General features: G+C 40.4%; 1 protein-coding gene across 2 annotated transcripts in view; it reads left to right on the top strand.

Annotated features, from left to right (window-relative positions):
- The window catches only part of ELMO1 (engulfment and cell motility 1), a gene marked incomplete at both ends in the record, with an annotated part of 466567 nt that overhangs the window by 18227 nt on the left and 434596 nt on the right, over positions 1 to 13744 (top strand). For both annotated transcript variants that reach the window (XM_079711467.1, XM_079711468.1), the window contains 2 exons: positions 5925 to 5965; positions 6965 to 7037. In XM_079711467.1, the coding sequence (XP_079567593.1) occupies positions 5925 to 5965; positions 6965 to 7037 (114 nt within the window). The remainder of the gene's footprint in view (positions 1 to 5924; positions 5966 to 6964; positions 7038 to 13744) is intronic.

The following is a 13744-nucleotide window of genomic DNA, read 5'->3' as shown; positions in this document are numbered from 1 at the left end:
TGGGCAGAAACAGGTGGTTGAACAGGAACTGCTCCACTCATCAGGGAGGGGACACTGATGAGGGACAGCAGCTGGGTCGTGTCCGGAGAACGTGCCTCAAGGCAGGTGGGACTCCACAACCTCTGAAATAAACAACTGGGGACTCCCAAGGATGTTTCTTCTTGGGGTTCTCTCATGCCTGAAAGCAACCATGAGCTTTGGGTGGGAGAGTGATCTTTTTTTTTTTTTTTAAGAGATGAAAGGGAGGCAGGGGGAGGATCTGGTTTACTGAGGAAGAAGATGAAGTGTTCATCCTGAAGGGGTGGCAGGACATCCACCAGGGCTTGTTGGGAAGGGAGGACCAGGCCTTAGAAGAAGGGTCACAGTGGGTGACATGGGTTCAGGAATTTATGACACTGGCATTTCATTAAAGGCAGGAGAGAGTGTAGAAAGGAAAGTGAAGGATCAGCATCCACTTTAAGGATTAGGTAGAAAGAGTATATATTCTTTTCTCTCTCTAATCCTTAAAAAAATCTTTTTTTTTTTCTTACCCAATTGCAGTAGGTTTAATAGTGGACCCAAAAAGTATGTCCAAGTCGTAACCCCCAGAATATGCAAAGGTGATCTTATTTGGAAAAAAGGGTTTTTGCATATTTAATTGTGGATCTTGAGATGAGATCACCCTGGATTTAGGGTGGGCCCTAAATCCTCCTTAGAAGAACAGGAGAGAAGACCATATGAGGACAGAGGCAGAGATGTAGATCACAAATGAATTGCTGGGGAATTTGGCCATTCTCAGGAACCTAGGTGATTTTATGTAAAGTAGATAAATTTTTTGTACAGGAAATTTGCTTTCTGGACTTACTCTTTGATAAATTAAGTTGAATAAAGGAATCCTTTGGGAGAATTAGAGTAAAAATAAAAAGGGAGGAATAAATTTCCCCAAAAAAACAACAAAAAAAGCTTACCCCTTGAATAGAACTGTTGGCACATGGTACCTTTCCAATCAAATTCGTATGGAAATGCATACTTTGACAAATAAAAATTTTTGTGCCATCATTAAGATTTTCCCAGATTAATATAAAGAGAAGAAATACTTTCTCATGCTGCAAGATGACCTCACTGTTGCTAAAGGGAACGGGGTAGAGAGTGCACATAATCCCCAGTCCCCTGCACAAGGAAATCTGGTAACTGTCTGGCCCTCTGGGTTATCCTTAAAAACATTCCTGCTCTTCCCTTCTCACTGCTGAGTCTGAGAAGGCAGTTTTGACCTTCAGAACAAAAAGCTTAAGGGATTTAGTTACGATTTTTTTAAGTTATGAAAACATGCTCAGGCAATTAAAATAATTGGGTCTCAATATTCTACATCCAGATATATTCATATCGAGTGTAGAATTTAGTTTTCATTCCTTTAGAGTTTATGGAATCAAAGGAAGAGGAACCAGTTTTCATCCTTTTAGATCAAATTTTCTTTTCTCCTGGGCTTTTGTCTCAATGAGGTAAAAGGCAAATTATTCCGTGGGTCTACAAAAAGCTACCAAGGCATTGCACTTGTCAGCCTACTTCCAAGTCATAGAGAACTGGGCAGATAGACAGAAACATCTTCCATAACCTGAACAAATGTTAACTAAAACATAGAGCTGACCTTTGGCTTAGAATTTAAGTCAGGCAAGGGGCTCAAGTCAAATTGAGGGCTTTGTATAGGAAGTGAGAAAAGCACTGCTACCAGAAGAGTGTATTTGGGGTATCTCATTCAGTCCCTGTTTACAGGAGTAGTTCGTGCTTACCTGTGTGGCCTTTCTAATGGATGGAGACAATTATACCTGTTGAATTATACTCTTCATCACCTGGCTGACTCAATGCTCTTCCAAGCTGTGAATCACAGAGTGGTCTGTGAGGGGAGTAGTGACAACCTTCACGTGTCTGAGCAGCTGCTTAGAGCCACCCTGCAGTGGTTTACCTGGTAGGAAGTGGGATGTGCTGATTAATCCAGGCTATGCTTCGAAATGGTTTACTTTTACAGTCAAGCCTTTTTTGTTTGTTTGTTTTTGAAAGGAATGTTAGTGAATGTGTGGATTTTCCATTTAACAGAAATGTACTGAGTCTCCTCTGTATACTGTGCAACTAGTACTGAGGGGTGGAGAAGGTTACAAAGATGAATTAAGATGAATTAAGGTGCCTTGTTCTCAAGGGACAAGAAGATAAGGCAGATATACTAAGTCCTTAGGAGTGATATATTTAATGTGCTAAGCACAGAGAGACTGATCTCTATCTGGGGAAATCAGGGACATCTCCTCAGAGGAGGTGTCATTGTTAGAGTTGGAACAGAAAGGAGGAGATGGACATTTCAACAAATGGCATTAAGTGAAAGTATGAGGGTGGGATTTTTTTGGATGAATCATCAGCTAATCCAGAAGCATGGGAAACATGTACAACATTAGTAAAGCTTGATTGCTTGAGACCAGATTGTGGAAGGCCTTGGATGACAAGCTAAGGGATTTATACTGTACAGGTGATGGTCATGGGGCATCTATGAAGGATACTGGAGCCAAAGAATGACACGAGTAAAGTTTGTGGGGAAAGCGTGATTTTGCCTAGTTATAGTTAACATGGGGATTGGAGATAAAGAAACTGGAGATGCAAAGACTTTTTTGCAAGGATCTGGCACCAAGATCCTGAGAACTCTTAACCAAAGGTGGTAGTAAGATCTGGAAAGGATTAAGGGGAGAGAGGTTGTGGAGGAAAGAATGGTGGGACTCAGTGTCTTGTAAATACCCATATGTCACAGAATAGAGAAGGCAAAGATAAGTTCCCTAGAAGTGTACATGGAAGAACTGCCAGAAATAGACAAGGCAAGTGCAGGAACTAATGGAAGATAGGAATCTGAGTTTGATAGACCAGTGGAGCATTTGATTGGAAACTTATGGCAAGTAGTTAGTGCTGGTAATGATGGGCTGGTACTCAGGAAAGGCACTGGGGCTGAGGAAACAGAATTAAGGGTGATGGAATTGGGGTATGACTTATGTGGTAGGAGTTGGAAGGAGGAGTGTCAGGATTTTAGAAGAGTGGTTAGGAGGAGGTGAGAAGTAATGATGTGAATGTCACAGAGGAAAATGCTACATCACCTGTAACAAATCAGAACTGGAGAGTGAAGAAATAAAGGTTAATGATGCTCCGGGCTGTAGTGGTGTCATAATGAGACACAGAAATCATGGCTGGGATGGAGGGAGTTTGGGGGCAGGGGCATGCTATTATTGGGGTAGATTGATGGGTAGGGAATGGTGAGAGTGATTTTTTGTTTGTATATTTAATAAAATGCTTGAAGGAGAGTTAACATGCTGTTTCTAACAAACTGTCAGAGATTTGCAAGGGCGTTTGGGATCAGGCTGTAGACTTGGGGCAGTTGAAATGAATGAGGAACTGACCAATTAAGTAAAAACAGAAGAGATAGGAACAGAAATTTGGAGTTAGGAAGCTAGAGATAAAAGAGAAATAATGAAGGATCTCTTGAATTTTATCGAAGGATTATTGATTATAACTGTAGGAGACTGAAGGAAATATAGCAGCTCTGGAAAGAGTGTTTCAAAAAGAAGGTAGCAATGATATTGTCAAATAAGGTGGATGAGAATTGTGAAAAGTCACTGGAATTAGGTTTGGGCGGTGGAGCCAGCATTTCATTGGAACAGATAAAGAACGGAGGGGACAGGTGTAGGAAGTGGGCCATGGGACCAGCCCTGTCCTTACATAACATTCGTTTTAATTGGTGAGGCTGCATAATGAGTGCATTATGTTCAGTTAACTATGGTTCCTTTTCCTCTGTGGTTTAAAGTTTTTCTTTAGTCTTTCTCTATTAAATCTCTAAGTTTTGTTCTTCCAGAGTCTTTACTCCTTTCATATATCAAACTTCAGAATGTTCTAGATATGACAGTTCTAGAAGCCCATAGACTTCTGTCTTTTCAAATTTGATTCTGAATCTATGAATCAGACCTGAATTAAAATCCAAGAAATTCCTCTAAGTTACCTAGACTAAGAATTCTAATTCTGAAAACTATAATTTAAATGCTTTCTCCTACATCAATAGCAATACTTTCTTGGCCTGATCTGTCCTTTCAATGTAACTTAAGTCTGAAATCCAGCCCTCTTATTTATATTTCAGTTTTGAGGGTACAAGAAGTAAGATTGGGAGGGTAGGAGACCTCTAGGTCCTCATGAAATACCGATAGCCTGGAGAGGCCTCTGGCAACTGAAAGTGCAAAATCCTCATCTTATGGGAAAAGTTTTGTTTCTAAAGCTCCTTTGTCCTTTGGTTGTGAGAGCACATTTGCCCCTTGACTCACAGCCAGAGCCATAAACAATGGACAAGTTCTTGCAAAGGTCTAGGAATTGTGTAACCTGTAACACCACTGTAGAAACCAATCTCCATTTCCAATCTTATTCTAAAGGAGACCACCTCAGAATGTCAGGAATACTTACCATCTTTCCACCCCTCAACAATTCTAGGTTCCTTTTCTGCCCACTGCATTTATGTTGTAGGGGTAAGCAGACATTCTTTTGAAAACATAGTGGTGGGTTTAGTCATAGACCCTAGAGCTCCAGAGGGAGGGAGAGCATTGGAGGAACACTGAGGACTGTGTTGGAGCTTTTATCAGGGCCTAGAGGCCCTTAGAAAGGACTATGAAGAGTGCTCAGAACTAACGAAGAGGGCAGACCTAGCAGCATCGGGCCCAAGGGCAAGGATGCAAAGAGGAAATCAAGGTCTTCTAGTGATGTGAGAGGGTAGGGAAGTGGAGCCCTTACCCTTTTTTGAACCTTTTGCCCTTTGTTTTAATTCTAATTTAATTTAATTTAATTTAATTTAATTCTTTTAACAGCCCTGAGGAGTGGATAGGTCCTCTGCCCATTTTACAGGTTAGTTAGTTGAGGTTCAGCAAATTAAGGAAATTGTAGGTCTCAGTGCAGAGAGGTTGACACAGCTAGGATTTGAACTGAGTCTGCTTGATTCAGAATTCCTTCCCCCATATGACAGTGCCCCGCAGAGGGACAGGAGGAGAACATGTTTATTAGATGCTTTTCTATGGTTGTATCTGAAAATCCAGGGCCATGTGTTGTATTTCTTTGATTTCTCTTCCCCATTTGTTTCTTGTCTGTGATGTGTTCCTTTGGTTGACACACTACTGCCCATCCCAGGAGATAGCCAGGGTCTGTTTGCATCCAAAGCAGAAAGAGTTTCGACATCTCTGGGCGAGCTGTGTGTGTCTCTTCACTGCATTCTTTCAATCTGGAGGCAGGCGGAGCACAGCTGTGGCTGTTAGGCCAAGAGCACAGCTGTAGTCAGCCGCCAGTTGACACCATGGCACATGGTGTCATGGTCCCATTACTCGAGTGTGTCCTGCTCAGGCCGCTGCGTGATTGGCATTTGCATGGGCCACAGCTGGGGGAAGAATTCTATGTACTTTGTAGGAACAATGTCACCATGCTTCATATTCCATTTGCCTCATGTTCTCATAAAAATATCCCACATCCAAGCTTGTTTGCATAAAATGAAACTGCTGGTTGCCCGATTCATGTCCTACTCTTGAGGAATTCTGGTTATCATTTGACCTGGCGGATTGTCATTGCCTGTGAGATCTTTGACCAAAGCTATGTTTCATCTTGATTTTAATGTGGCTAAGTTAAATATGATATATGTTTTTTTTCAATTAGCAATGTTAAAGTGTAGAAAAATGACCACAAGGTTGATAAATCATTAATATAGTTGGTGGTGATGGCTGGTCGATTATTACCTTGAGAAAAACAACACACTCACTGATACAACCAAAAATAGCAAATGTAAATTCTTCTTACTTAGATATCTCTTTATTAGGCTTCTTCTTCTTCTTTTTTTTTTAATGTAAAATGATGAAATGAAACTGAGACAAAGTATTTCCTTTTTTTCTATTTTTCAGAAAAAACCACTGTCTGCAATAATAAAGGAAGTCTGTGATGGGTAAGTGTTACTCAGGATTTATCCAGGGAGCTCCAGTCCACAAATTGAAAGGCAAATAAAATATTCTTGAGCAATCATTAAATATTATTCACTCAGTCACTATTTGACCTGCCAAAAGACACCAAGAATTGCTGTGTAAGATTTCCATGCCTTTTCAACCAAAAAAATTATCACTGTTTCTCAAGGAATAGAAAGTGTAGAATGGCTGATATATGTGGACACTGGAATTGATATTATTTATTTTGAAAAGTTGTGGTTCATTCATCCTGCTCACTGGTGAGCAGTGTAAGTTCCTGAGGTTAAGTACACACTTCATCTGGTATAAAATGAGAGGGCCACTCAGGTCTCCATAGAAGATAAAATAATTTAAAAGACAGGTCAATGGGTGTTTGTGCTGCCATGTGGAACTCCACAATGATAGTGAACTTTCCTACTTCTCTGGGTTGCTCTAACAATCCAAAGGAAAAGCACATTGATATGGAAGTTGCATGAAGTTTTTTATTTTTAAAGCAGAAGTGTGAATATAGTATTACCTGGAATTTATTTAAGACCTGGGATCCTCAACTGGAATGTTCCAAGCTACAGCAAGCATACCGATTGGGGACTGTAGACTACAGAGGCAATTAAAATGTAACAATTATCAAAAATTTAAATTGCACTCATTTCCTTTGTTTTCCTCTCTCTGCTCCACTCACTCATTCATAATAGGGAGGAATGGAACTTTATATTTAAATACCCTTCCCTCAAAGCCATGAAGATAAAATGCCTAAAGGTGAGCAATAGGCTTGGAATAACACCTAGATGACCCACATTTGAAATGGTTGGTCTCAGGGTCATGAAAGGGGGGCTAATGCCATTTTGTTTTAGGAACTGCACTGTGGGTATCTTGGGTACTGGCTCAATTCCAATCATAGGGTGTTTATTTCATCTAACTCTATCAAACTATAAACAAGAAAATGTTTTTTGTTTTTCTGATCAGTTTATGCTTGTATTTTTCAGGTGGTCCCTTGCCAACCATGAATACTTTGCACTGCAGCACGCTGATAGTTCAAACTTCTATATCACAGAAAAGGTAGGTCAACTGCGTTATTTAATCTGGGACACTTATATTTAAAGGAAATTAAAACATAACTGATGTTTCCTCTACTCAGGACAAAACATGCTGGTCTAAATTTTGCATCTCTACCATCCACAAAAATAGAGTCTGCAAAGCAAACAACTGCTACTTTAGTATTAACAAGGGGATATTTAGCCCATTCAAGAGTGAAGACCAAATATGTTTCTGTGTCCTGTTTTAGCAACAGCATTTGGCTTCTAACTGTGAATTCACTAATTAGCTCTCTTTCTTATTGCTTGGTTAAAGCATTTATTTGATACTTAATGACTTAGTATAGCTTTCCTTTCTCAGATTTTTTTTTTTTCAGAATAACCTCTAAGCCCTGCTTAAAGTTATTGAAAGAATGACAAGAAACCATTTCGAAGGTGGCATTGCATAGGCACTGAGTGTTCTGTGGTTCTTGGGAACACTGCTTCCTTCTTGGGTGATTTTAACTCTTTAGGAAGCTTGGAGGAGAAGGAGGGAATTGTGAAGACTACAGTGGCTCTGGCAGCAAGTACAATTAATGTCTTAGAGATCCCTGATAAGAGAAAGGAAAACTAACATTTATTCAGCACCTACTATGTGCCAGGAACTGGGCCAAGCACATTACCTCTGTTTGTTGATTTTGTCCTTCAAGACTAACCTGTGATGGAAACCACAGTGGCTTTGGTTAAGAGATAAGAAACTGAATCATAGAAGTCAGATGGCTTGGCCAATATCTCAGGGGTAATAAACCACAGAAAAAAGTGCTTTATTCTTCCCAGATGGTCCCTGGAATTTTCATAACTGATCATGTTTTCTTCTGCACACTGATTGCCAGAAGGCTGAGAGTTAACAAGTGGACTAGATTTCCTGGCCTGTGTTGTATCTATTCCTTTTACTTGTTGCTTTGATTCATTCCGCAAACAGTTTTCTGTCTTTACTTCCCCCTTGCTTCATTTTCTTCAAATATTTCATTCCTTTTATATTTATATAATCTGCATGCTATTCTTGGTGAGATAAAGAGGATATAAATAAATAAATGTTAGCAGTTGAATGTACTGTTGTTGATACCCTTAAACAGAAGACTGTCTCATTTACCTTGGTTCACCTTTGAAAGGTAACTAAAATATTGTGACTTTTGGGGTATTATTGGAAAAGATTGGATGGCTGTCTACTATTTAGGATATAATATGAAAAAGTTTAAAAATTATTAAGTGATAAAATTATAGGACAACAGAAGTTATAATAGTGTTTTTCAAGCATCACCATTTAATGAGTAGTGAAATCAATTTAGTTGGTGTTCATAGCATTAAAAATTGGAATATAATAGAGTAGAATAGGTCACAGTACATCACCTGTGTTGTTTCTGAAAAACTTATGTCACACACACACCTGTATATAATACTAGTATATTGTGCTAGTTTTTTATCCTTGGCTGTGCCCCAAAAGCCATTGAGTCACAGTTAACTCTGCCTTTGATTAACTGTATTGGCTTGTGTCCCCTGGTGGCTGTCCTGTCTTCTGTCATCATTCTCAGGAGACCTCAATGTATTGGTGATTACTAAGGATGGAATTCTCAGACTAGAGAACATAAGCATCACAGGGAGAATCATTTTAAAATGTAGGTTTTTCAGATCTCAACCCCAAAGACTCAGAATGAGCAAGCCTTGGATATGGCCTAGGATTTTGCAGTTTAAGAGCCCTCTGTGGAATTCTGATGCAGGTACCCAGGGACCACTTGGAGGAACACTGCTCTCGGGCCACTTTTCTGAAGAGATGGGACCCGAGTGTCCCAGGCACTGGGCACTATGAACAGAGGTCAAGTGCTAAGTTTCATTTAGGAGGGTGTTTGTGTGTGGCCAATTCGTAGAATAATTTAAAAATTCATGTACTATTTATGCTTTTACTCTAATTAACATTAATATCTAACATTAATATCTAATTTTCTGATATTAACATTAATATCAGAAAATTCAAACTACTCAGAACAATGGATAAATTATTATTTTATTGGGCATCCTAGTTATTTTCTGAGAGATCTTGTTTGGCCTGAGGAAATCCTTAATGTTGAATTTAAAGGGACTGCCACCTAAATCTGTCTTCAATCTGTCTGTCTCTCTTCATTGGCCAATAGTGAGGATTCTTCCTTTACTAAAAGTTTAGGGAATGAGAAGCCTCATTTTCCCAATTGCAGCTCTTTATTTGTAAGTAAAATGTCATCACTCTTCCTCCTACAGCTGTCACTGAGCACAGTGTATGCATGTGACACAGAACATGACACAAAAAGGGCAGGAGATGGACCTTGAATCCTGGGTCCACAGGGGCAAACCTGGGCTGCCTTCAGTCTGCGGTTAAGTCTGTCTAGTTCTTTGCAAGTATTCTTAAAAATAGAGCCCATTTCCCTTTTTTTTTTTTTTTTTAAGTAATGTGTTTAGCATCATCTTGGTTACTTACAGCCCAGTGAGTTGTTAGGTGATATTTGTGTTACCATGGTAACTGGTGACTCATTTTCGAAACTTGTGCATGTTCTTAGTTAATGACTTTCCCTTGTATGTGAGGTGGTCTCCCTTCCTCTGACACAGGTAAAATATCACCTGTAATTTTTTTTTTTTTTTTGCGGTACGTGGGCCTCTCACTGCTGTGGCCTCTCCCTTTACGGAGCACAGGCTCCGGATGTGCAGGCTCAGCGGCCGTGGCTCACGGGCTCAGCCGCTCCGCGGCATGTGGGATCTTCCCGGACCCGGGCACGAACCCGCGTCCCCTGCATCGGCAGGCGGACTCTCAACCACTGCGCCACCAGGGAAGCCCCCCTCACCTGTAATTTTAAAGAAGAAAAATTCTCCAGCCCTGGCTGGACAAGCTAACATATTCTGTAACTGATAGATGCTTGTGATTCTCTACTAAGATCCTCAGGAAGGCACCTCCCCTGCTTTTCTCATGTTATCCAAGCCCATTTTCTGAAATTGTCTTCATTTGCTTATTGGGCCATTAACTTCTGTTTTTCATCGCAGGGGGAAAAATGTCATGTTGTTGAGCAGAGTTCAGCAGAAGCATAGCATGCAAATGCCTTAGAGAAAGTTAAGATTCAGCTATTTACAAGTTCAAATTCTGCCCCAGTAACTTTCATATTTCAGGGTGATGTCTCAGAGACGGAGAGAGAAAATACAAAAGAAAAAGTGAATTGTGTATTTTTCAGCTTTATGGAGGTGTAATTGACAAACAAAATTGTAAGGTATTTAAGCATATGTCATGGTCATTTGATATACATATACATTGTGAAAGGATTCCCATCCTGTTAATTAACATATCCATCATTGCTATTTATTTATTTGGTGAAAACATTTAAATTCTACTTTCTTAGCAAATTTCAATTATACAATACAGTGCTATCAACTAAGCCACCATATTTTACATTAGATCCTGAGACCTAAGCATTTTATAACCTGAAATGTTGTACCCTTTTACTTACTTCTATTTCCCCCAACCCTTCAGCCCCTGGCAACCATTGTTTCTACTCTCTGTTTCAATGAGTTTGACTTTTTTTTAAGATTCCACGGATAAGTGATTCCATGCAGTGTTTGTCTTTCTCTGTCTGCCTTGTTTCCCTTAGCATGGTGCCCTCAAGTTTCATCCATGTTGTTGCAAATGGCAGGATTTCCTTCCTTCTCATGGCTGAATAATATTCTATTGTATATATCTACCACATCTTCTTTATCCATTCATACGTTGACATCACTTAGATTGTTTCCATATCTTGGCAGTTGTGAATAATGCTGCAGTGGATATGGGAATACAGATACCTCTTCGATATCCTGTTTTCATTTCCTTTGGATATATACCCAGAAGTGGGATGGTTGGATCCTTATTGTAGTTCTATTTTTGATTTTTTGAGGAACCTTCATGCTGTTTTCCATAATGCCTATACCAATTTATATTCCCACCAACACTGTAAGGGGGTTCTCTTTTTTTCACATCCTTACCAGCACTTATCTCTCTCTTTTTTTGTTTTTGATAATAACCATTCTAACAGGTATGAGGTGATTTCTCATTGTGGTTTTAATTTGCATTTCCCTGATGATTAGTGATGTTGATTAGTCATATATGTGTTGGCTGTTTGTATGTCTTCTTTGGAAAAATGTCTATTCACTTTCTCTGCCCATTTTAAAAATTGGGCTTTTTTTCTATTGAGTTGTGTGAGTTTGTTACATATTTTGGATATTGACCCCTTATCAGATATATGATTTGCAGATATTTCTCTCTTTTCCACATATTGCCTTTTCATTTTGTCAATGGTTTCCTTTGCTGTGCAGCTTTTTAATTTGATGTAGTCCCATTTGTTTACTTTAAGTATTCCAGTGGAATTTGTCTTCCGAAAAAGAATTTTATAGAGAGAGAGGGCTAAGAGTTTTAGTCCATTATCTTCATTCCAGTCTGATGAGGCAGGTTATTATTATCTCCATTTTACAATGAGGAAAGTGAGACAGAGAGAGATTATGCAACAACCCGTTTAGGTCATACAGATGGGCAGTGGTTGAGCTGAGGCTTGGACCCGGTGGGTCTGCCTCCAAAGCTGCCTATGCCACCTCCTGGTAACCCTCTGTCCCCACTAACTGGGCCCTGGTTTGTTTATGATGCTCCTTTTTTTTTTTTTTTTTTTTGCTGACACCAGGCCAGTGATCCTGATGGTAATTGCCTCAGGACAATAAATATAGGAAGTTACAGCCTGTGAGCATTGCTTACCAGCTTTAGTCTGTGACCTTTTTATTCCTTAAGAGGATGGCTTGGAGGAAGTTGTAACAGATAATCTTCCACTCACTGGGGGTTAGCAAAACACATTTTCATTTGCCTTTGGTCTGGATTGTATAATTGTCTAAGGTAGTATTATTGCATTAATACCATATTTTTTAGGCAAACAGGAAAATTGCCTTGTCATCCTTAACCCTAAGCATGCAGACAGGTAGGTCCCCAGAAAGCATGGAGCATGGTAGAGAGCACCTTTAGGAGATCGTGTACTTGTGGACAATTGAAGTTCTCTCACGATTTCAGGATGGTATTTTGGTCCCCCTGTGCTAAGACCTACTTCAGAATGTGTGAAGTACAGTGATATACCATGGCAGTATCTTGTTTCTATAAGTTTTTTGTAAGAATAGAGATATCCATTTCTCATCCAGGCCCTCTCTGCAAAGCTGGCCCCAGGAACTTCCGGGGAAAGAAGTGGGGTCATTTGAAGGGCACCCCTTTTTAATGCCATTCCCACTTCCTAGGTGCTCTGTGTTCTCAGGCAGGCCTTGAGCTTCCCCGAATCCCTGGGCAGACAGGGCTTGTGTATCCCTGGGACTTGTATGTCCGACCTGGGTCAGGAGACTACTCAGTCATCGAGTGGAATTCAGTTCACCTGTCACACTTTAAGCACTGGGCTCTACAAAGAGCTCAGTGAGATGAATCCCTTTAAATCTATGCATCCATGGATCTCAGGGTCTAGTGGGGGAAGAATACCTTGAAGTGGGCACAGGTTTTGAGGAAGAAGAGGAAGGAACCAAGTGATTATAGAAGAGAAGAGGGATCCAAAAGGGTCCTGGAGTGGGCTAACCGTGTCTGAAATGAACTTTGAGAAACTAACGGGAAAAGTATTCATTCAAAGACAGAACTCTGTTTGTGAGTTTTAGGCACCTTCTCAGGTCAGCTGGGGCATTAGTCGGGGGGATGGTAACAACTGTCCTGAACATTTGTTGGATGCTTGCTATGTGGCAGGCGCTGAGCTAAACGCTTCGCTTCACATGGGCTGTTTGTTGTACTTGAGTCTTCACAGGAAGCCTGTGAACCAGGTTTTATTGTTACCTGCTCCATTCTCTGGAGGGCACAACTGAGGCTCAGGGGTGTAAGCAACAGAGCAGGGATGGACACAGGAAGTCTGGCTCCAGAGCCAGTGTCCTGTGCTCTTGGGCTGTGCTGTGGGACAGGCAGGAATCTCGGCAGTTCTCATCATGCTGTGCCACAGATGGAAGACACACCAGTTCTTGGTGCGGGAGGTGGAAATCCATCTTTCCATCCTCTATTTTACCTCCCTGGTTTCCTCTACTGACAGTCCTCATTCTACTACCTCTTGGTCCTCCAAAAAGCATTTGTTCCTATTTATACCCATGACCCAATAACCCAATTGCATCAGCATTGCTGAGCGAAGTAATTTGCCTTAGAAATTCCCCAGAGATAACACACATTACCAGCAGAGTTTCTTTTCCATTTGGAACGAGGCTGGTGAGCCCAAGGGAGCTGGTTCCACCCCTGTGTGGGAAGGTTGGCTTTGCATAGAGACAATGGTTGGTGCTTCTCAGCTGGGTTGGTTAACCCAAGGGCGTGAGTCCTTATTGGTCACTAAACAAATTGAGCACAGGGGTGTCATGTGACTGCCTCAAGGACACTGTAATGAAAACAGTTCAATGCACTAGACATCTCTGGTGCACTTGCTTCATCTTTTAAAAGTGGCTAAAATATTGTGGGGTTTGGGGTATTATTGGGAAAGGATTGGGGAATTTTCTTCTATATGAGTATAACGTGAAAAGTGTAAAATTGTTTTTGAATGATAAAATTACAGGACAATAGAGGTAATAGTAGGGCTTTTCAAACCATTGGTCATCACTTGTTAGTGGGTGGTAAATCAATTTAGTAGGTTGAAGGAGCATTAAAAAATGGACTATAAC

This window comes from Hyperoodon ampullatus (assembly GCF_949752795.1).
Source record: "Hyperoodon ampullatus genome assembly, chromosome: 9".
Taxonomy (NCBI): domain Eukaryota; kingdom Metazoa; phylum Chordata; class Mammalia; order Artiodactyla; family Ziphiidae; genus Hyperoodon; species Hyperoodon ampullatus.
Note: the sequence above shows the minus strand (reverse complement) of the source record. Positions and strands in the feature narration are given on the sequence as shown.